General features: G+C 34.9%; 1 protein-coding gene across 3 annotated transcripts; it reads right to left on the reverse strand.

Annotated features, from left to right (window-relative positions):
• Positions 1-23,345, reverse strand: LOC141676805 (DNA mismatch repair protein MSH1, mitochondrial). 3 transcript variants are annotated; one of them, XM_074482515.1, is made up of 22 exons: positions 22,929-23,345; positions 21,910-22,048; positions 21,681-21,769; positions 19,918-19,993; positions 19,686-19,805; positions 19,004-19,051; positions 16,739-16,803; positions 16,525-16,610; positions 16,209-16,373; positions 14,901-15,010; positions 14,678-14,783; positions 14,492-14,567; positions 13,269-13,327; positions 12,583-12,650; positions 11,319-11,492; positions 10,270-10,476; positions 4,307-4,563; positions 4,085-4,228; positions 3,102-3,159; positions 2,098-2,397; positions 731-1,456; positions 1-393 (listed from the first exon to the last, which is right to left on the reverse strand). In XM_074482515.1, the coding sequence occupies exons 1-22, from the start codon at positions 23,054-23,056 to the stop codon at positions 163-165; spliced, it is 3,432 nt and encodes a 1,143-aa protein (XP_074338616.1). In that variant the 5' UTR covers positions 23,057-23,345; the 3' UTR covers positions 1-162. The 3 variants fall into 3 exon arrangements, with proteins under 3 accessions (XP_074338616.1, XP_074338615.1, XP_074338617.1); XM_074482514.1 differs by having other exon boundaries at positions 21,681-21,778; positions 22,929-23,344; XM_074482516.1 differs by lacking the exons at positions 21,681-21,769; positions 21,910-22,048; positions 22,929-23,345 and adding an exon at positions 20,213-20,745.
• Positions 23,346-25,514: the final 2,169 nt, after the last annotated feature.

A 25,514-nucleotide genomic window follows, 5' to 3' on the forward strand; every position in this document is an offset into this window, starting at 1 on the left:
ATGGAACGAGAATTTTAACAGAAGCAACAGACATCTAACCCAAAATTTCTGACACAACTGTACAAGGAGTTGGAATGTTTGAATTACTAGATGTTACATCAAGGATAAAATTGAACTAAATGTTTGACATCTTCATATGAACTTTAATTACTCGGAATGGCGTCATCTATGCAATATAACATTTTCCAAGGACATATCAGAAGTACCAAAATTTCTATGCCTGCCGTCGGCTAAATTGGTAAGTTGGAACCCTTGACTAGGGAGCTGGTTAATGAGAAGCGTTTCTATCTGGCAAGCTATGCTCTTCCCAGGGACTAAGAGATATAGGAATGAAGCATTCTGCATACCCTCCTTTGAACGATGGGTGCGAACCCTACCTCTAAGATCGTCAGTCTGTAGAAGAATGCTTATAATTAATTTAATCCATTTAGAGAGAGTACATAACATAAACTTGAAACTATACAAAGATACTTTTTGAGAGTAAAACTAACACATTTTTCTCTGTTAAATGTGAGTTAGGTCATGCACATGATCCATAATTACTATTAGCTGAACAAATAACAAGGTTAAAGATATTTGTAATATACTACTCACCATGATCAAGCATTATTTTTGATAACTTTGTGTCGTTACTAAAATAATTGTAGACCACTTTACGTAAAGTTTTTTTAAACCTTTTCAAACATAGGATGCTGGAAGTATAATAAAACTATGAAGAAAGATCAAGTACCTCTCCAACATAAAGTCGTTTGTCAGCTCTAAGTATTACATAGACACTTGAGGCACCAACTGTTGATGGGGGTGGCTGTTCCCTAGCAGCAATCATGACACATTTTACAGCTGCAAGTTCTGAAATATTTTTCTTGTAAAAATCAAGTAGTTGTTTCTGACATATGTTCATCACCGCGCTCTCTACTTGCTTCAGTAGAACCTTTGTTTGGTTGGTGGATGCCACCAGGGAGCACACAGACATTTCCTCAGTGCTACTTGGCTGTTCGTAAGCCTTATTAGATAACATGTTGTCTTCTTCATAAGTAGACAGCTCTACTTCTGTTTCATGTTGTGGGCAAGAATCTTTTGCATAAACCGAAGAATAAAGCTCTTCAGCCCTTCTAATTATTGTTTCCAGAACACCTTCCCTTTGAGCTGTTTCAAAAGCAAGGCTTTCTCTGCAAATCCCATCTGTCAATTTCCATGTCGGTCTTGGCTGACCATTTATATATTGAGTTTCCATTGCTTTATACACTGTCTTTTTTGTGGTCAGTGGTAAATCAAAAATACCATGTAAATGAGTAGACACAATGCCCAGACAGCCAATGGAATCTAGAGTTTCAATTATGCTACCAGCAATACAAGTTCCTTTTGCTGTCTCTGTGCCACGGCATATTTCATCTACAAGTACAAGGCTCCTTGAAGTCGCTCCACTTATGATAGAACGAACCTCGGACATTTCAATCTGAAAAGTACACGAGACATTAATATTAGTGCACATATAGTCAATTCATTTTACTGTAAAGGGATAGACGAATATAAGGTAATAACCAGGAAGGGCACGTTATCAGATTACAGTCAGTACACTGTATTGATATAGCATAATTTTTTTACTTTTTTTCTTTTATTGCCTAGTGTACTGATTCAGCTTTGCGCTTCTTAATACTGGAACTTTAGCCTATTATCATCCATTTGATAAATGTTCAGAAAAATATTGGCCAAGTTCAGCGCGATTAACATAAACTTGACACCAGAAAGATATCCACGCATAAACTATTTATTCATATAATTTGAGTGGACCAAACACCAAAAATTTGAAATGTAATATAATTTGATCTGGAATACATAAAATACGTTATATGAAAATTGAGAACTTCGCCAACTTATATAACTTTTTAAATAACATACCATTATCTCTGCCTGTAAGCTCTAGTTTAATGAAAATAGTTCATTTTATGCAACCCCGGGTCGCACTGTCACATATCATTACTACTCAGGTTTCCCAAACATATGATATAAATTCACATGATTTATCAAGGTGAAATTATACAAGGAAATATGAACACCAAACTATTGAGGTGCAAAACAATTAAACACGAAAGTAACCTGAAATGAACTTTTCCCATCAGCAGGACTGTCATAAGATTTCAGATGCAGCATGATGGAGTCAAAATGTGGAATCAAGGCCGACTCAGCAGGAACCATAAATCCGCATATACCTAGTAAGGCAGCTGCACAGATTGATCGAAGGAGGCTGGATTTACCACCTCCATTCGGTCCGGTCAAAATAAAAAGTGATTGCATATCAACGGTATTATGTACAGCATTGCCTTCTGCTGCATCAAACCAATATGGTGATAGACCAACTAGCTTCATACTGCCACCTCGGCCAGACAATTCTGCTCTCTGCATTTGGAATGTCAGTTCTAAAGACATGTATGCCGATAAATTGATAAGGAGAATGGTTGTAACTTGTAAGCTATTATAGATGCATTTTTCTTTATCCTCAAATTTAGTTAAGAGTTGATATATTTGACATGGATGAAAGAGAAAATATAAAAAAATACTATTTATAGCAACGTTTGGCACCCCAAGAGAGTGCTTCTACTGGAGATGCTCTAAGAGTCTAAGGTGATCTTATAGGTATGTAATATATTATATACACAAAAAGTTAAACATAATTTTGGTATAAGTAACAAGGCCGCTCATAGTCACTTGATATATTAATTAATCGAAGTTATACATACACTATATCTATTCAAAGGGGGCTGATATAAACATGCATAAACAAGTCTATAATGCTATTGAAAATTCAAGTAATACACATTAAACAACTATATGGCAAAGTAGTATTTGATTGCTTTTTTTCTCCTTCCAATAATTTTTTAATTAAAAATTTCCTGTTCCTGAAAGCAGAGCCCAGAGGTACAGGTCATAGTTATGGACAATGTAAAATAGCCCCAAGCGTGCAGATACAAATCCTAAAGCATCACATTACCCTTCACAAATCTTCGGTCAACAAAAAACAAACAGGAACATCAAATCTGTGGACACTTGCCATCATACCGAGTCAGCAATGATATGCAAAAGATTGATGTTCTAACTATTACCTCAGAATTATTAAACTGAGTTAACACGGGAAAAACCCACTTCCTTCTTCTCCCTTCACTGTGTCAAAAAACAAAGGAAATTTGTTATTAAAAACTGATAACAAATCTAAGGGATATGATTTCTTAATCTGTAATAGTAATTGAACAAATAATTCACTGTAATATCAATTTGATCAACAGGAGTGAAGAACAAGACAAGATTTTCCAGTAGCAGATCTCAATCAATTGTACAACCGTGTCACTTAAAGATTTCCTATTTGTAAAAATACGAAATACTTAAATAAATCCAGGTATACCATATACTTGGAAGGATCGCCAAAACATAAGCCTAAGCTCAACATGCAATTTTTTTAAGACAACTATTTTATCCTTTCTATCCAACTTAAGAAAAGAAAGAAATAATTTATATAAAAGAAAGTTATAAATATCATTGTTTTGAATATATATCATTAATGGCCGTAATAATAGAAAACTTGTCTTGCGTGGCCTTTAGATTTTCTTTTCCCTACATTATATATATATATATATGTAGCAGATGCATTTATATCAACAATATCTCATTACCCTTGAAAAACTAAATCAAGCAACAATAGTAGGCACATTCTAATTCCATAGTAAACAAAACAAAAACAATTAAACAATAAGCGGCATATTGCCAAAGCAAAATCGTTAATTGGTACTCCCTCCGTCCCACTCATTTCTTTACAGTTTTTTTCTCATGCTTGACACGCAATTTAAGACTACTATAAAGTATAGTTCCATAATTTATTTTTAAATTTTTTTCATTGAATAAAAGTTTAAACACTATATTTTTAGTTAGAAGAAAAAAAATTAAAATAACTTATGGAACTATACTTTATACTTTATAGGAGCATTCGAATGCGTGCCGAGCCCCCGTCCCCATGTAAAGAACCTGGAGGGACGGAGGGAGTATATAACTAAAAAGTGCTCCAAAATAAACACTGCAATCCAGTATACCCAACCTCACATGAGCAAATAAGGCCTTTGAAATGACAAGCAACATCGAGGCAAAGAGAAGAACGTTGATTTTAGCTTGTAGTTCAGCAGAAAGTCCTCTCAACAATTCCAAGACCTTTGCTTTCGCTTCAGAACCTGCTTCGTGATACCTGAGACGGAACAAACGAACTAACGCTCTATTCGAAGAAGTACAGCTTAATTTTTGAATGAGTTACATATCTTTGGACCTTGCTAATGCAACTTCGACCTTCACTGTGGTAAACCACTCCTCTCCAACTTTTTTGCCTTTTGAATCTACAGCTGGTCTGAGCTGCTTTATTTGTTCTTCTCCAGGGGTACCAGCCCAAACAGATGGTGCAAATCGTTTACCCTTGAACCAAACCGCTCCATGCTCTCGAGCATATACTATTTCCCCTTTTGATCCGCCTAGTGGTGCTGTTGAAGCCTTTATTCTTGATAAGATTGGAACAAAATCTTCTGTGATCTAGGATATAATTTAAACACCTGTAAGTAATAATTGCATGTGCCTAAAATTTTCAAGATTTTAATTGTAAATAATTGAAATCATATAAGAATATAAGATAACATCTGTATTAGGCATTAGCATTTACTTATAAAAAAATTAATACTTGGCCAAAAACTTATATGATCAAGTATATCTACAAGATACATCAAAGAGGTAGACAAAAGTTAATGTGCGCATAGAAAACAAGGAATAAATGGCATAATTATGACCTCATACTGCAAAGATTCCACCCTATAAAAAAGTAATATATTTTGTACCAGCTACAGGCTCAAAGTTTGAAAAATTATAACAGAATCGACACGGAACAAAAAAAGCCAAATGAAATGAATGCTGAGAAAAAGGAACAGCATTTAATCAAGCAGTCTCCGTGCAACGTGTTCCTTCTGATGACCTGTTTAGGCCCCTTATCAGTTGGCAGTATTTACTACTTATTAAATAGCCTTTTAATTAAGAGGCCATGTATCTTAGATATATTATTATTTTTTTTATTTGGTTTATAAAGTTAAAAATGTAAGGGAATTGTGACTTTCGTCTACAGTATTACAGTTTTTCTGGGAAGCCCTTCCAGTATGTTTGTTCTCACCAGAAGCTCTGGACATTGTTCATCAGGCACTTTTCCTCAACCTCTAACAGAGTCAGGTTGCAAGTATCAACCTATGTGAAGTAGTAATATCAAGAACTCTAATGCTCTCCTCGTGAGAGAAGTTCGGTGAGTTAGTGTTAGGAATAGGATAATAGGCTTACTAAAAGAATATGTATTAGTATGGTAAGGGTATTTGAGTCATTTAGCAGGCCAAGTGGGGCTGTAATATAAATACTCAATCAGTTGTAATTTGAATTCAGTTTTATGATATGATAACAGAAAATGAAAATCCTTTTCCACCAATTCTCTCTCTCTCTCTCTCTCTCTCTCTCTCTCTCTCTCTCTCTCTCTCTCTCTCTCTCTCTTTCTCTAAAACTCTCTCTCTCTCTAAACTGTTTCTTCCTCTGCAATCTATCTCAATCTCTGATTTCTATCTCTAATTTTCTGCTTCTTCTACTCTTCTATCTTCTATCTAGCATATTAATCACACAAAAACACATTCAATTTAGTTGTCAATTCTGAATTCTGTTTTAGCAACTTACAATTCCTAACAGATTTGGTATCAGAGCTTCCTAATTCGATCAGCCACTGCTTCTATCTTGTTGTGCAATCAAAACCGAGTCGAGCGAGCTAAGGATCATGGAAATCGCAAGTATAATGAAGGAGCTAGGGTTTCTGCACACCAGGTGTTCGATCTCTGGTCTCTATTAAGTAGATCTGTTAATTACTGTTGTTTTACAGTTGTTTACACTTAGTTTGCCTAGATCTAGTGTAATTAATTGCTATTAGTTGAGAAAATGACAAAAATAGACAGCTATCGGTGTATACTCGATCTGTGCTCTCATATTGCAAACTTAGTGTGTAGCCTGTGTGATAGTTAAGCTACATGTATTGTGTTGTTGTGGAGGAGAGAATATTTGAAGGATGAGTTATAAAAGGAGCCTGGATACTGAGATTTCACATCAAGGTTCATTGAGAATGTTTCAACAAGAGATACAAGGCCAACTAATGAGAAATGATGACAAAATGAGCAAGTTACAAGAGCAGATTGAATTGCTGGTGCTAGGCATAAAAGGCATGAGTAATAATGCTAATGTCACTGAAGATTATGAAGAGGAGTACATAGAAGAAGATAATGAATTATTCAAAACTCACGGAGACAAAGGTATGTTCAGAAATCCCATACATACTGCCTGGGAACGGGAGAAGGTGTATTCTCATGACATCAAACCAGAGATTGGGACTTATGAGGATAAACTAATGCATAGAACCTATGCCAATGATCAACAGAGCTTGAAGCACTTGAAACTCAGTTTTCCAGTCTTCAAAGAAGGGAGTGACACTGGGGAGTGGCTGAGAGATTGTGAAAAATATTTCACAATCTATGAGGTCAGTGACAGTCACGAAGAGCTGCCATAGCTGCAATGCACTTGGCTGGAGTTCCAAGGTCATGGTATAAGTCTTATATGTTGGGACAGGAGCAAGTAAGTTTGAGACAGTTCTGTGAAGCTTTTTTAGCCAGATTTGGAGAAATTGACACGGAGCTAGTATTTGAGAAGTTCAAGAGATTGCAGCAAGTAACTACAGTGGCAGCCTATTATGATGAGTTTGAGAGATGCAGGGGCCAAATTTTGAAGAAAATCCCCGGACTCACGACTAAGTATTTCTTAGAAAATTTTGTGGGGGGATTACAGGGTGAGATTAAAGGAATGATAAGACTTTTGGAGCCTAAGTCACTGGAACAAGCTCTTAAGTTGGCGAGGTACTATGAACAAAACTTGAGTAATACTCCTAGAAAGAATTTCAGTTATGGAGGCAGCAAAAACATTGGAGCATCTCAGGTGACTGTTAAGGAATCAGGAGATACTCCAACAATTACTACTAGAGCTAAGTCTGTACTAACTCAGCCTAAAGTCACTGAAGCTATACAATCCAAACCAAGGCCCTTGACTTTTTCACAGAGAGAAGAGAGGAGGCAAAAGGGATTATGTTTTTATTGTGATGAGAAATTCACCAAGGGGCACGAATGTAAAAACCCTCAAGCATTTCTAATGGTGGCTGAGGATGCAGAAGTGGGTGGCTATGATGGAGATACAATCTATGATGAAGCTCCAGGGGAAGATAAAGAGGAATGGAAAGAAAATGAGCTGATTCTGGCAGCCTTAGGGCTTACACCAGCATCTCAGTACCAACCCCTACAGTTCAAGGGATGTTACAAGATGGAGGTAGCTCATGTAACCTCATCAGCACTGCGTGTTTTCAGGATGGAGATTTAGTACTAAAAAAGCAAGCTGCTATGCAAATTAAGCTTCCTAATGAAACTAATCTAATTAGTGACACTAAGTGCAAGGAGTTCAAGTGGAATTGGGGACATACTGAGTTTGTTGCTGAAGTTTGGATGGTGGAACTGCAAGACTGGGATATCATTCTAGGAATTCAATGGTTGTCAGACTTGGGAAATATCAGCTGTAATTACAGCAATAGAAGCATGCAATTTAATAGGAAGGGTAAGGAAGTGAAGCTGACAGAAGATACCACTTTAAAGGTGGAGAACCAATGCAACTCCTTAACTATCATAGTACCTTTATGGATGGAGCAATTAATTGAGAGCTACGAGGAAGATCAGGAGGTTAAGGACTTGATCACCATGGCAACATGGCAATAGTGATTACCATGGGACCCAAACAGTATTATATGAGCAATGGGTTGTTGCAATACAAAGGAAAATGGGTGGTTGGAAATCATGGGGAGTTAAGGTAACAGATCTTCACAGAACTCCATTGTAATGGAATTGGAGGCCATTCAGGAAATAGGGCAACATACAGAAGGATCAATGAATATGTTTATTGGAGTACCATGAGACAAGACATTGGAACTTGGGTGAGGGCTTGTCCTACTTGTCAGCAGGTCAAATCTGAACGTATTCATAGCCCTGGATTGCTCAAACCACTCCTTGTTCCTAGTGAACCTTGGAGAGATGTAGCTATGGACTTCATCACTGGGTTACCAAAGTCTAAAGGTTTTGAAGTCATCTGGGTAGTGGTGGACAGATTCAGTAGGTATGCACACTTTCTAGCCCTAACCCACCCTATTTCAGCTAAAGGATTAGCTCACATCTTCTTTGAAAATGTGTACAAGTTGTATGGCCTTCCAGAATCAATAGTCAGTGACAGGGATAGATTGTTTTTGAGTGAATTCTGGCAAACACTCTTCAAAATTTCTGGTACAAGGATGGATATGAGCACAGCCTACCATCCTCAATCTGATGGTAGCACTGAAAGAGTGAATCAGTGTGTTGAACAGTATTTGAGGTGCATGACCTGTCACAATCCAAAGAACTGGGCTTCTTGATTAGCTGCTGCCGAATGGTGGTATAATACCACATTTCATACAACCCTGAATTGCACTCCTTACCAGGTGGTTTATGGATTCAAACCAAGGCACATTGCTTGGCAAAACAGATCCAAAACCAATCTCAGCACCTTGGAAAATATGCTAGAAGAGAGACAGAGGCAATGGGAGTCCCTAAAGAGCTTGCTGGAAGAGGCTCAAGTTAGAATGAAGAGTCATCAAGACACTAAGAGGACAAAAAGGCACTTTCTAGTGGGTGATAAGGTGTATCTAAAATTGCAACCCTATAGGCAAGTGACTGTGGCCATCAGGAAGAATCTCAAGTTATCTGCTAAGTACTTTGGGCCCTATGAGGTAGTGGAAAAAATAGGCCCAGTAGCTTATAAGTTGGCACTCCCTGCTAATTCTAGAGTTCACCCTGTGTTTCATGTGTCACAACTCAAGAAGGCTATAGGAGATCAGTTCAAGGTGCATCAACAGCTTCCTGTGGTGAATGAAGATGGAGTTATTGAGCTTAAACCTCTGAGAAAATTAGATAGCAGAAGCATTCTAAGGGATAAGAAGGTAGTATTCCAACAGCTTATACAGTGGAAGGGATGCAGCATTGATGAAGCTACATGGGAGGATGAAGAGTTGTTGCAACACAATTTTCCAGATTTTATTCAGCAACCATGAGACTGGTTGAATTTCAAGGAGGGAGGGATGTTCGGAATAAGATAATAGGCTTACTAAAAGAATATGTACAAGTAGTATTAGTATATTAAGGGTATTTAAGTCATTTAGCAGGCTAAGTGGGGCTGTAGTATAAATACTCAATCAATTGTAATTTGAATTCAGTTTTACGATATGATAACAGAAAATGGAAATCCTTTTCCACCAATTCTCTCTCTCTTTCTCTCTCTCTCTCTACACTATTTCTTCCTCTGCAATCTATCTCAATCTCTGATTTCTATCTCTAATTCTCTGCTTCTTCTACTCTTCTATATTCTATCTAGCATATTAATCACACAAAAACACATTCAATTTAGTTGTCAATTTTTGAATTCTGTTTTAGCAACTTACAGTTCCTAACAGTTAGGTCATCTATTAGAACAAATACAAGTAGCTCACTACAAAAAAGATGCATTTAACAGAAATGGAGAGGTTCACTTCACGGACGCAAGGCTAATAGTAAAATTCTCATTTACACATCTACCTAGAGGTAGTTAATAAAAAACACTAATGATTCATATTTAAGTCATAACCATCCTACACCCCCTGGACTCTATACATGTCTATCTCTATTCCAAGTAGGATCCCCTTGCTTTTTAGTTATATATAATACTAAAATCAATAAACTGTCACTTGTTAGTAATAAAATAGTTACTTTAGTATACTACAATATGTATCTATAACTGAAAAATCACTGTAGTAAATATATGTTTAGATACTGCAGTAGTATCAAATGTATTAAGCATCTATTTCTAGTTTATAGAAGTAAGTTTTATATTTTGTTCTATATAGGCATTGCCTAATTGTAACACTTAGAGAAGTATGAATACAATTCACTTCTACCCGGCTAATTTATCTTTTCTCACTCTCTATAATCAGCAAATATTCTTAATTTTTAACAAAAACATCCAAGAAGATGCATGAATAAAAGATGAGAAATAAAATAAGGGTAAGTTCAGGGGAAAACATTACACATGGTACTACCCTATATCTGTGACAAAATAGTGTAAAAGTCTTACAGCTAAAGATAAGGCCTCAGCAGCCTTTTCCACTTCTGCAAATGCTTCATTTAAGTGGATCCTTTTCACACGACCTTTCCACGACGACTCCATCATCTCAAAAAAGTCATCTGGGATGGCCGAATAGGAACATATTCCTTGATCACTATCACCATCTAAGGATATTACTTCGCCGATTCTACCAGATACCAATTTGGATTCTTCTACCTACAAATACACATGATAAAAAGTTGAGAGATATTATGTGCAGAAAGAGAAAAACATAAACGAAGGTATCATCATCTGCACAGATAATAGTGTCCAATCTCAGATAGACGCAGCTTAAAAGCACGGGATGTTGAGCTGAGGGAAGAATATGCTACAATAAACGAAGCTGTTAAAAGCCGAAATTCACTTTTACTTGTGTATCTGTATATACATTGAGAGCATCACGGAATGTACCCAGGAATAGATCATTTAGTTTAACATGTAATAGTTAGAGTAAAACAAAAGCTACAGAAAAGAAAGCTATCCCCAGCGGGATACAAAAAAACTGTTAAATGTATGAAACCCACTTGGTAAGTTTCCCTAAACACCACAAAAAAATTTGTATGAGATGGTCATTTTACATGGTCTTAGCAGTGTTTAAAAAAGTGTTTATGCAGTCCTAAGAAGCAGTGTAGCCTTCTTATATATTAGAACTTGGTTTAGCAACGTGGTCCGCATGTTATAACACTATGTATTAGAACTTGGTCTAGGAGAGCTAGAGGTCTTCTGTTCATATTTCGATACTACCCCAAATTTTCGTCAAATGTAATATAGATACCTATACTGTTTCTCCGTAGTGAGTTTGTCACCAATGAGGTTTGCCATGGTGATCCACTCTTTAACCCCAATGGGCAGGGAAGTTGTAAATGAATTAGACCTATAATATGCCTTGCCCCAACACAGAAACAGCTGACAATCTAGGGACGCTTTCTATTAGTTTAGAAATTACAATTTCCTTAAAATATCAAAAGAAAATGTCTCTGATCAACCATAAGGTGACAAAACATCACGATTATCCTTACTAGCTTCTCAAAATCGAGATTTAATCCAGTTGCTGCCCAAGTAGGATCTATCAATAATCTTAGGATTTCATGGAGCTCAGAGTTTCCGTGCATCTGTATGACTTCATCAAGCACGTTCTTTATCTTGCAAAACTCAATATGATTAGCCTCCCTTGACTCAAGTAGCTTTACTAGCTGCAATACACAAAAATTTCAATTTAGTTACCAAAACACTACATTAAAATTGGCAAGCTTCCTACACCACAACATTGAACGATATCAGGAATTTTAGGAACTATCACCTATATATTGACAAGCATGCAATTAACAATTGTAGAGAAAATGTGTATCATTCTAGGAAGGTATACTTACATTGATATACAATAACATGGACATATAAGTAGCAATAGACAGATATACACGGATACAGTACTGAAGATACTCGCTCTTGGTCCCATGTTGATAAGCCAAGATGCTAAGATATGCATGCAGTTTTTATAAAGCATTAGACAGACTGAGGTAACAGAGGTGTTCCATACACAGTCACATATAATTCATTACTAGTGCATCTAAATGATTTATATTGCATGTAGTATAGGTAACTTTGCAGAAATGAAAAAGGGCACCCAAAATTTTATTCAGGAGAAGCACAAATTTTTCATTTGAAGTATCATTTAAGTTCAGAATCTTCTTTAAAACTTTTAAGGTGCCAAAGTGAAGGCTGCGCCTCTACACCCCCAAGCAGCCAAGTCAACTGGAGGTTGCAGATTATTTCCTAGCAGTCTAGCACCTAGGTGGGTCATAAACAAAGCTAGAATAGCAAATCATCAGTCTAATCATGGAATAAGACACCACAGATCAGAATGACCAAATATCGGATTACATCACTTAACTGAACGACATATTTTGTTATAAAGCATGATGATATAGCATGAAGATTGAAGACTGAAGAGAATGTATTATTTGATAAACAAGAGAAAGCTATGTAAATAAACAGAAACTAACTATGATACTGAGAATGTTCTTGTGTTTATTGTTGTTCCACTAACCATACATATTATTGACAGAAAGACAGAAAAAATAATTATTACTAGCGAATATTAGTCCATTCTTCATGTAATATCAAGTATATAGGCCAAGATTCATGTAAAAGAAGAAACAATTACAGAATGCACTAGCACTACATAAAAAACATGCTCTTTACATAATATTCGTCAAAAGCTGAAAATGTTCTAAATTCGATTGTAGTTTTTGATAATTCCAAAGCACATATGTAGAAACTAACCTTTGCAGGTGAAATGCAAGTAAATTCGGGTATGGAACATGTTATACTGCTCATGCGTTTGCAGATTGCTGCAACGTCAGATACATAGTATATTCAGCCATATGAAGTTGGAAAAAATATGGCAGTAAATAAATTAATAAACAAACATTCAGACTTGGCACTAAAACAGCTGTCGCCCCTTGTAATTGTCAAGGATGGTATATATGACCAATTCTAAGCAGTTGAAATATGTATAATTAGCAGCAACAAGCTGATTTATTTAAGACCTAGTCAAGACTCAAGATATTAGTACAGTATTTAACCTTGGCAAAGAGGTGACAATTAGCCGACTTTAAACCATAATTTGTCATAAAACATATATGATCTCATCAGCAAGATTTTTAATGTTTTTCACTCTTGAATCTTAGTAGTTAATTTTATGAAAAAGCAGGTCAATTCTTGAATCAAAAAATCTTATCTACTCTATATAAGTCTCTTCCTTCTAACAAAGTTGTCTAGAATTATAAGGGTAAATCTGAAATTCATAGTATGAGCTGATTTGGCTCTGGAACTGTAAGCTAACAGTCATAATTATTATAGATTGTTAACAGATAACTACAAATTACAAAGAACATAGTTTTCAATAGTTACCTAAATGAACTCTTTCTCAATATTAGGGTAAAGGTGTAGAATTTACGGGCCCTCACCTTGAATTGTTGATGCGATTGCATAAGCAGGGGGGTTCAAAAGAAGATCCTTAACATACCTGAAAAAAAATAGCAAACACTAAGGAGCCAATACCATTACCCATGGTTAAGGAAAGATGTGCATTCACCGCAACGAATTTAGTTTAATTATTAGGATGCTGGGGGTGGGGAGACTGGCCAAACATTCGAAGTAACTAGCCCCTATTACAGGTCATGTTTTATTTTTGTGTTATCTGTTATAAGTATTGCATGATTGTTGATTCCTTATAGCAATGTAGTTTACATAATGAGCACTTGAGCATGAAGATAGGTACAGGTCTTGGGATGCTTGTCAGAAGATTAAAATATCCAATTTTTAGAAGTACCAACAGCTAGTTCAGATTACTTATCAATTGAATAAGTATGAAGATACAGTAACCTATTTGTTTTTCCACGTGACTCATAAGATCACAAATAGTGTACCTTCATTATTATGTCCAACATGCGACTCATAAGATCACAAATAGTGTACCTTCATTATTATGTCCAACACATCGCTCATGTTGTTCATCCCTTATTAACTTCATCTGTGAGAACTGAGAAGTTACTTAAAAATTGTACCAGCAAGCAATGTAACTACTAAACTATATTATTGTGCGCAAAAAATGAAGCCCACGCTACAGTCAATTCACAGTCTAATCCCCAAGGCATCAATTTGGTACAGATTCACTCAGATGGATCATAAGGAGGTTATATTCTCAGAATAGAGCTAAGTAATATTATGTTTATTGTTTGTGAAGAGTGCGAAGGAAACTTGGAGAGTTTCGGTGGAAGTGTTTGATACATGAGGATGCCTAAAAAGTTCTTTGGGGCCACCTGGCAGTGCACAAGGACTCGATTTACATGGTGTCGACTGTCAAGTCTACAAGATTTTGAGGTCAACTGGAGCAGGTTAATGTATAGATAAGACCACTAAGTTTAGTACTATGGTAAACATTCAAGCTTTAGTAAGAGTCTTATAAATTTTGCCATATAGTGTGTCGTTCTATGATGACCGAAATCTAAATTTTGTATGACCACTCCTAAAGAACATGCCTCCCTAGTAGGGTCTGGTTAATCAACCGTGAGCACAACACAATGGAAAAGTAACTATTTAGGATAGAGCTACAAAATTTTGAGCCACTTGTATAGGTGTAACATGGATAAATTTATGAAACACGCAATATAGGGAACTTCTAACTCACAAAACTGGAAGACCAATGCAATCTGATGGAAGTAGAACTTTTATTAAACTTGGTATGCCTTCAGTTGATATAGCACCTGAAACATAACCCACAGGAAACACAATTTTCTGCTCATAATTAGAAAGCAACTTACTAGAGTAATATCAAAGGTGAAAAGTACAAGAAAGCTAAAGATTATATGCTGACCAATTTGTGTGGCTGTTCCTAAGTGTAGTGGACGGGGCCGATTCTCTGAAGCAACAGTGACATTTCTAAATGTGACTTCATCGTCAAGACCGTAGAGCTCCTTTACCTAAATTTTTACAACCACATGCAGTTGTAAAAGTTCTGGCAGTAGGGTAAAGCAAAAAAAAAAGATGTAATAATTAACATATAGATGTATTAGAATCAGACCGAATTAGATCTGAACCTTAATCATAAGTTCATTCACTGGATCGCCTTCAAACCATTCAAAACTTCTTGCGTTACATTCTCCCCACAATAGCCCGCCTTCTCCAAATTCTCCCCACCGACAAGTACCTGGAAATAAAATCTCTAATGATTAAAAGAATGCATGCTTTAAAATACCAAGGAAAATTTTGAAAATATTAAAGAATGACACAAGATATGCTAGAAGTGATTTATTGACAAGGGGAAAATAGGCATTAAAGGTTGCAACAATATAAAGTAAATGTTCATGGAGATTTTTAAATCAGCTCAAGATTAAAAACAAAATAATTAAATTGGAGATAGCATGTTAAAAAATATCTTTGAATAATTAAGAACAACTTAATGAAGTGAGCCATTAATATGCCTTTTCAACCTTGGCCGCTCAGAAGTCAGAATTAATCAGAAAACTAATTGATCTTCTATTGACATTATAAAAAGTCTGGTGAGTGTAAATTTGAAGCAGTTCAGAAAAAGAAGACAAAATATTTAGTCAATTTATGGGGGAACAGGGAAATAAATGCAATGAAGTCCTTATTTTTCTGTCTTAATTTCACCGCATGTGGGAATAACTTTGTTGACAGATATGTGAGGAGGTTCCATTCCCTTTTCTTCCCACAATTAAACCAGTGAAGATAACTAGGATAGAAAGCATCCTTTGTTTCATTACCTTTCCCTACTTTTCGTTCCGAAATGAAATTTGGAACACAATGTTGAAGTGATTATAACCAATAGTAAAGAGAAATATGCCGAATAACATTCTAACCTGCCCTTCATTTCTCAGACAAACTTTATACGTCATCTTTCAATTTCCTTACCTTCATACAAATCTATCTGAAGGGAAACCGATTATTAATATTGATTACAATTGGGATTCATGGATAGCCCATTTTGCAAGGGCTCCTCACCCGACGCTTTCCCCATGACAATGGCATGGTTTCGAATCCTCACTCTCCCTCCCCTTGTACTTAAAAAAATGTGATGTTGTGAATAACCAATAAAAAATTTATGACACTTCAAATGTGATGACAATACACTTAGCATAAAGCAATAGTTTTACACCAAAAGAGTGTGTGAATATTGTAGCTAATATCTCAGTCCATACTCTGTAGTCTGTAGGATGTAAAATTCTGCACAACAAAGAATACATTTTGGCCTGGGATAACAATTTTATCATCCAGCAACATCCTGGTTATAGTATTAATGTAGTATGATACCAATGGCCAATACTTCAAAGCCACAACACTATTTAATAGTCATCTAAATATAGTGTCCAAAATAGCTCACACACCTGAAGAATTGTGTTTCAACGATCTGTGCAGAAACAAATGATGATACTGACAGGTCCGAAGTTTGGTAACTACAGCTTCTTCAGTTAGACCATCCTCTGCAGAATATGTCTTCATGGTCTCTAGTACTGAGATCAGGCAATACCCCTTGGCAGAGCGAGAAACTCCTAGGTAGAGACAATCAGTAGAACTAAACAACTTAGGCATTATGCAAAGTAATCAGTAAAAACACGAACTTTCTCTAAAACCATTCTCTGGGATGGTTTAGCAATGATTAAAATCCTCTTACTCATATGTACTAATGTATTTAGCACATACCAACTACTGGCATTGGTTCTGGGAAATCAAAGTCACGATCATCTTCAACAAGTCCAAAAACATATGGATTACCAGGATGTGCATGCCTGTGCACATCAAGAAATATGTTAAGAGGGAGATTTGTATAATTAATTAAGCACAAATAACTCCAGTCATCAAACAAAAGAAGTACAAGACACCTAAATTTAACAAAAAGGTGATTAACATGTAATACCCGGATATAAAACGTTTTTTCCTAGCACGAGCTTGAGTTGGACCCTGCACTTCTTCTACTATGCACTGCATTAAACAGCCATTTCAATCTCTAACATAAATACTGAATATTTGTACAAAATAAATATAACATAAACATATAAATTATATTTAAAATCTGATTACTTTTAGAAATAAATATATATTACAGTTTCACTTTCATCTAAATAATAATATTTAATGACTAACAAGTAATTTAAGTGTTTTAACTATACATCATTCTCCTATTATTGACATCAACTGAGCTCGAGTTTTGAAGTGAAGGATAATCTAGAAGGCTCGAACATAACTCCTAACAACAATAAAATGAAACTACGGAAGCCAATGGTAGGTACCAATCAGAAACTTAACTTTAATAAAGCATTTAGAAATAACAAAGTCAATGTGGACTGTAGAAAGTCTCCTTGACATTATTTAGGAAAGACATTAATTATAAAATTTGAAATCCTAAAACTATAAAGCTATGTTGGAAAAAATTAATTTAATCTGGTAACATAGATATTGGTATAAATACCTTTATTCTTTTAATATAAAATAGGTAATATCAAAAGAACCTAATAAAGAGCCTGAGGTAATATGAGCAAGGCCAAGAAGTACTAGGGACTACAAGCGTATAACCTTTCTCGGTATTAACATTATATATGTGGTGAGGAAACAATGGGCACCGTAACCGTTATATACAAAAAGATCTATTAGTAAAGGAGTACATTAGTGGTATAATAAACAGTCAAGGTAAATTGCATGGTTCAGAGGAAAACAAAGGTGAATCCTCTTCTTCACGGTTTTCCCCTCTCTTTTACCCCCTTTTTCTTTTTCTAATCTCTCTATTTCTCATCATCTCTTATGTGATCCCCTTGCAATTATGTAATCCCTACATAACATCATGCAATATCCTACAGCAAGATGTGTTTAATTTTCAATGAAGAACTCTATTTTATTATCAGTCGCTTTGTGTTAAATCAGCACCTTTACGTTGAAGTCCGAAATCGAGTAACACAACATGTCCCATCTTCGCGCATTGGAAGAATCAGAACATCAATTTGTGGAGATACAAGCTCTTTTTTAACTTGCACAATGAATTTGTTTTTAAAGGCATTCTCACTTGTATATTTAGTTTCAAGTTGGAAGTTTTACTTCTCAACATATAGATTCATAAGACATGTAGGTTTTCTCAACTTGGTGCACAAATCATTGAAGAAGTTTGCTTAATGCATCTTGACCTTTCCTATTTGTCATCAAATTGTTCATGGTCCTTTTCTAATTTATTCCATCTACCACATACGGCACAAAAATCAGAATCATCTGAATGAAATTATTTAAAGATATACCGAAGATGAACATTCATCCAACTGGAAAAGAAAACTGAATCTTGAGAAATACAGAATCAATCCCAAAAAAAAAACATGATCTTGTGGTCATTGAAGGGTCTAAACTATGAATCCCAAATAGTATGGATGGTTGTGGTTTTGGGGTGGTTATTACATTACTTCTGAACGTGAATAGTGACAAGAGCAGTGCCTACGGAATGGTATTATTTTAATTTGGTCGAGGAAGATGAGAAAGGCTTGGTTTTTGCCTGCAAGAATAGCTAAATGTTGGGTCTGTGATACCAATTTGAGAAATGACAATGACCAGGTAAAGAAAGAGTTAAAAATAGGTAATAAAACTTATAACACTTGTAGGAATACAAGTAAATCATTAGATTTATCAGATCTTCCTCTTTTCAATGTAACAATTACTTGGAAAATGGATTGTTTTGCCACACGTGGCTCTTCCCTCTTACATAAACATGATCTGCTGATTTAAGTAATGTGTATTTTTAGAAAGCTTATTTTTCATGTTTGTGGTAGTGACGATAAACAGAGCATACAAATTTTTACAAGTATTGGTTAATAGTCTTACATAATTAATTATGAACAAGCTAGGAATAAGATAATTTACAAGATAATTTGACATTAATAATGATTGGACTCTTATTGACATCATTTTTCTCCCTTTTTTTCCTTTTCTCTTCACTTTGTCGTACATGGGGTGATAATAGGTCTACCTCCTACATTGAGTGCTACCTTTCAAGACAATTTTATTATACAACACAAAAAAATTAGGAATCAAACATTAATTTGCATATAAACATGCACATCAAAAAGCATGCAAGGCCATAATGCATTTCCGATAAAATACATTATTAACAAATAATATCAACATCCATTAAAGTTATTGTACGTACAACTGAATACCCATTCCGCGTCAAGTCATCTAAAGTCTGACGTAGATTCTGCAAAAAAATCAAGGAAAGGAAATAGGTAAACACCGAAACTCGAAAAAAAAATACAAGTTAAAAATGTTTATTATCTTTAATTTAACATGGAAAAAGTGATAAAGGAAGTCTGGCTGATGATTGAAAATCATTATACACTTTTTTTAAAATTTAACTAAAAACAATTCGCTACATGGCATGTACCTGTGATGATCTTGAACACACTATTTATAATGAACCATACATAAATAATAAAAATATAAGAAACGGCAATAACAACATAAACAACTGCGCCAATATTACTAGTAAGGACATTATAGTAACAAAGACGATCAAGTCCTAGCTTGATCAAAAAATCTTATATCTTTTCTCAAAGTAAAGACGATTCAGCTAAGAGCTAAAGGTCAACCCTGTAAATCTATCCAGTAATAACTTCAAGTATATCATATTAAGTTGAAATTTTTTATCTGGGCCAACAGCTAACTCGATGTGCCATCAGACGACCAGACTTTCAAAATAGAGAAATTTTAGATGCTATCAAATTAAACTTTTAAGCGACAATGCTACCAATACAAAGTCATTGTTTTCACACTAATTTATGGTATACTCCATATATAATATCTGAAAGACTAAACTTGAACAGAAATTTTACCATGACAGGGCAACCAGCTTTTGGGATACTGTCTGAACGCAAACCACCAAATGGATTCAGTCCAGCGTATTCTACAAGAATACAAGCATCAATACCAATGGCTTCATAAAACTCACCCACCTGGATAGACAAAAAGCACCGACTCATGAAAATATTCAATTTAATATAACTACAAGAATAATTGCTCCGGAGAAAGGGAACGTAAGATGTATAGTATATATGTATAACATACCCTGCACAGTAAAATTTCACGTGGAAATCTAGACTTGAACTGCAACATCTCCCAGTTAATTGATCCTTCTTTAAGACTACATTAAGTATTGATTTATTATTTCAAATGTAAATTCAAAAAAAGAAAAATATTTGATGTACAAAATTATATGAATAAGACATGCACAAAAAACAATAATCCCCATCATCAATATGACGTCAATCTTGAAAGGGAGGATGATGATAAGTCAGGATAATATTTGTTGCAAATAGATACAGATCAGTTGGAAAAATAGTCTATCCATTCCCCTAACTACCTTTAGTTATCAACAGATGCCATGCAATACTTATCCCCAGAACTGTGGGAAATGCCGTTGTACTAGCATATAAAAATATGTCCCCCGTTATGACGAAATATACAAGTTACAAGTACAAATTGGCACTATCTTTCGGATACTTTTCTACTCTTTTGCAATGGAGTAGACTCAAGGAGCTATTAGAAGTTGCTCAAGCCAAAATGAAGTCATTTTTTATGCTAAGAGAACTGAGAAGGAATTTAAGAAAGGAGATTGGGTTTATTTGAAACTGCAGCCTTATGCACAATTCACTGGGGCCATTAGAAAGTATTTGAAGTTGGCAGCCAAGTATTTTAGTCCTTTGGAAACACTTGAGAGGATTGGACCAGTTGCTTACAAGCTGGCATTACCAGAAACTTCCAGGGTACACCCTGATTTTCATGTGTCTCAGTTGAACAGAGCTATTAAGCAGCACAAGGTCCAACAGCAGTTACCACAAGTGACTGACTGATCAAGGCACTTTAGACTTGAGGCCATTGACAATTGGACAACAGGAGTAGTATCCTCAGAGACTACAAGATGTTCAATAAAAATTGATTAATGGAGGGGGTGTAGTGTATATGAGGGAGGCTACTTGGGAGGACTCTACACTTCCTGAGTTCTGCAACCACGAGAACATGGTTTAGTTGAATGGGGGAAGAATGCCAGAATCTGTATATTAAAAAGGTGCAGAGTATTAGTAAGAGGATATACGAGTATTGTTGTAAGGGGTAGTCTAGTCTTTCAGAGTTAACTACTGGACAGCATCTTAAATAGTAGTTGTAATTTCAATTTGCAGTTTATAATGATATGAAAATGGAATACATTTCCGCTCTCTCTCTCTCTCTCTTCTGTTTCTCTCTGTAAACTCTATCTTTCTCTGTAAGCTTCTCAACTTCTATACGAATTTATGCTCTCCTCTCTCTCTCTCACACACACACAAATTTCTGATCTAAATCTCTCTGTACTTATCTCTAGTCTCTCTGTTTCTCTGCTATATATGCGCTATTTATCTTTTAATGTACAGAAAACTACAAAACCATTGTTAATTTCAGCTCCATAACCTAAAGTTCCTGGAAAGTAGTATCCGATACGAAGGTGTGTTGGGATATGTAGGTGTGTTGGGTAGCCAAAGTCTCTCTGCTTCCTAGGAGAAAATATTGATTTCCTAAGTTCCTAAGTTCCTACTTTTCTTGGTAGAAGTAGCAGTGACCTCCCTGTTTTCTCTCAATAATTATAACTGATTTCTCCATTGTAAACACAGGATATTCATTATATATGAGAATACAATACAATGAAAAACATTATATATTCTTGCTTTTTTCGCATTTCCCGATCATTTAAGAAGTTTCGGCAGAACTACTTTTCAGTAAAGATTCAGCATAGATAATATTATTGAGGAAAACAGAACAAAGTATTCATAATTTCTACATGGGATCCGAAATGCCACCTTCCGTTTCTCAAGTTGACATCCAAACCCAACAAGTTGGAATATGTGAGCCTGCTAATCAGTTGGACACTAGAAGATTTCCTACACATCTGCATTCTCTGATTAATAAACATGACACTTAGAAATACTTATTCAATCAAATAATAAATAACTAGATATCCAGTGAAACAACATGTGCGTGTGCGACAAATGCGCCACATAAGCAACAAAATCAAGCAATTTAGAGTACCTCCTTCCACCACAAGATGTTAGAATAATCTTTTTCTTCTAGGGTATTTCCTAATTCTTTGTGCTTTTTTACAGCTTTTGTAATCCCACCCACACGCTTACGCTCTTTCAAGGAACGAATCTGACTACACTGCTGGATGCTTTTAAAAATTTCAAAGAAAACAGAAATATAATTGATAAGGACAAGTTGACAACAATGATCTCCAAAACATTGCAACAGATTAGAAATAAGATAAAGTGAAGAAGTAGCCTTAATTGTGCAAAGTGAAGACCTAAGAGCAAAAAAGTTGCAACAAAACAAAAGGAGTATACCATAAAACATCCATCATTTTTTAAGTTCCATAGGTAAGATGTATCTCATGTCGTAATTTTCTGCCATCAAAAAGCTCAGTTCCCTTGCTCATTAACAAATTATTAATCAAGCCACAAATTAATTAAAATACAGTTAGTCATTCACAGACATCAGCATAGGTAGCATAGGATAATGCAGACAAAACCCGTTAGCATGAAGTATTAAAAAAAATATCAGTAACAAACGTATATATGATTATATATATTTTACATCCTAATTAAGAAGGTAACAAAAATTTATTAGATTCACTATTCAAATCAATTACTTGCTAGACCTATTATCTTTTGGGCGTGAACTAAAATAATTTCTAGTGGTAACACAGAACACATTGGAGGTGTATAGATGGTGATATAATAAATTAATGCCTTCTCAGTGATACATTCGAAATTCCCCAGAAAATTCTTGCATTTTATAACACAAAAACAGTAATGAAAGGAAACCACAGCGCATTACTACATGAACTAAAATAATTTAATAAAAGCACATAAAAATAAATAAAATAAAGACTAGAAAGGCAAGTGCAATAAATAAAGCAAGTCCCCAACATATACAGTTCAAACTTCAAAGTACACAACTATACACACACGTGAGAGAGAGAGGGAGGGAGGGAGGGAGGGAGGGGGAGAGAGAGAGAGAGAGAGAGAGAGAGAGAGAGAGAGAGGTGTTACTTGAAATAGGGAGAGGAGGAGGCAAAAGGGCGAGTATGAAGAGGAGGAGGAGAGAGTAGAAGAGCAAGAGAGCGCCATCGAGGGGCTGAAACGACGACGGATTTGGCGGTAGTCCAGTACATTTGCATATTATGTTATATATGTTGTGAATACGAATGTGATACTACTACAATATAAAACCCCTTGGTTTGGCTTGGCTTGGCTTGGCTTTGGCTTGTTAATAGCAGTTGTATATTAATTTGAAAAGGGGCAATTAGGGTTTGTTTGTTTGTTTTGTAGAAGCTGAGCTCAGTAATGGATACTTCCCGCCACAAACAAGAAGACGACCCCTTTGCTTGTGTTACTGACAGCGGAATTAGGATTTGTCTCCCACGAGACATGAACCGTTTCTCTCTCCTGCTTTTAGTAGTCGATCGTCTTATCAGGGCGGAAGCGGTTGGGATCGGTTTTGGGTAAAAATCGAATCAAATCATGACTAGCGGTTTTAGAAAATTGTCGGGTTAAATATGAAAGTGGTCACTCATATTTCAGTTTAATCATTAAACTTATCGGGGTATCGTTTGAATCACTCAACTCATTATAAATATCGAAAATATAACTCAAAATATGTGTTTGAGAATTAAAAATTATTTTATGGAGTTTTATATATTTTTCTTGAATCCTATTACAACCAAATGAAAATGTATGAATTCTAATATTTTATATAATATAGTAAGATTTTTTAAAATTTATCTACTATTTATTTTTAATTTTGTAGTCATTTTCTTTATTTAAATAAAAATAATTAGTAGATAAAATTTTAAAAATCTCACAAAATCATCTAAAATACTATGAATTTATAACTTTTCATTCCGTTGTAATAAGATTAAAGAAAAATGTTTAGAACTCCATAAAATAAATTTTAATTCTCGAACACATATTTTGAGGTATCTATTTGATATTTATTATGACTTTAGTGATCTAAATGATACCCCGTTAAGTTTAATGATTAAACTGATATATGGTATTCAGTTGAGTGACCACTTTGATATTTAACCCGAAAATTGTCATCCGCAACCGCATTTGCGGTTCCGGTTAACCGCGTCAATTGCGGTTGCGAATTTGCGGTTATTACAGATTGGTTTGCGGTTCAACCATTTATTTTAATATAATTAATAATTTGCAAAAAAATAAATTCGAAATATTAATAAATTCAAGTTTAAGTTACGTGTTAAATTTACATTCAAAAATAAAATATAAACTAATGTTCCGTGTGGAGCAGGGATATTAAAAATATACAAAAATATGGAGGCGGGAGAAAAAAAAGGATAAAAAAAATTACATATTGATTACATTTTTCATTTCTTTGGTTATATATCTTGTGAATCTTATGATCGAAATCTTAACATTAACCTAAGATTAGTTAATAAATGTGTATATTTATTAATTTATATGATATCAAGTACATTTTTGGAAATATATTTTATTATAAATATATGTTGTGAGTTGTGAGTTGCGATTTTACGATTCTCAAATATTTAAAACCGCATTCAAATCGCGAACGAGCGGTTTTTAAAATTTAAATCCACACTCAACACGCGTTTCGTGATTATCCGCAAAATACGATTCGATTGTGAGCGGTTGAATGCGGTTGAGTGATTCGTCTGTATACCCCTACGTCTTATCAATTACTAAAATTTTAGATTCATATATATATATATGTATACATATATGTGTGTGAAATTCAGGTCTATTTGTATTCATGGATATATTTAGATTAAATGATTTGTTTCAATATGTGATATTTTTTGTAAAATTTGCCTTAGATTGTTAATTATCAGTCTAATCGTTATGGGTATTGCTAATACTAAAAAAAAGTACTATAAACATATTTTGTTATTTGTCAATAATGGAGTATTGGTATTATATATTTACAGTTAATCTTGATTGCTTATTGATTAGTCGTGCTGATTTAATAACTAGTTAATGTGAAAATTTTATAACATGTTATATTTTTCTTTGGGCGAGTAAATTTAGAAACGGAAAACATACATTCTCGTTGATGTTTACTTGATGTTTTGGTCGTTATTTTTGGTATTAGTAAATGAATACAACGACGCCAATAATGTATATCACTGCATGAAAGAATATGGATGTCAAATATTGGATTAGGACATATTTTAATACTAACTTGTTAACACTGGCTATGGGGGGCATAATACATGATTATATTATTTATTTACAACTTAATCAATGCCTTATAATTTTGGATCTCGGGGGAAATTTAATTTCTTTGCGTACCTTTAATTTTTTAGGTATCACTTATCGGTGACTTAATAATAACTAGTTTTATAACCCATTTAATACACGGGCATGCTCTAGATTACATGGAACATTTAATTATTTATTTGTTTTTTATATGAAGAGTAGTTTTTGGGTTGTGGTACATATTTTTTGATTTTTTTTGTCGTAGTTAACCCGCAACCGCTATCCTTTGGGTGCGCACTGGGTAAACCCTACGGGCTCACGCAATAGTCTGAAAATCACGTGAACCAAGGTAAACTGTATTTAAGCGACAGGCTCTGACTCACGAAGCATAATCATAAA

This window comes from Apium graveolens, chromosome 8 (assembly GCF_009905375.1).
Source record: "Apium graveolens cultivar Ventura chromosome 8, ASM990537v1, whole genome shotgun sequence".
NCBI lineage: Eukaryota > Viridiplantae > Streptophyta > Magnoliopsida > Apiales > Apiaceae > Apium > Apium graveolens.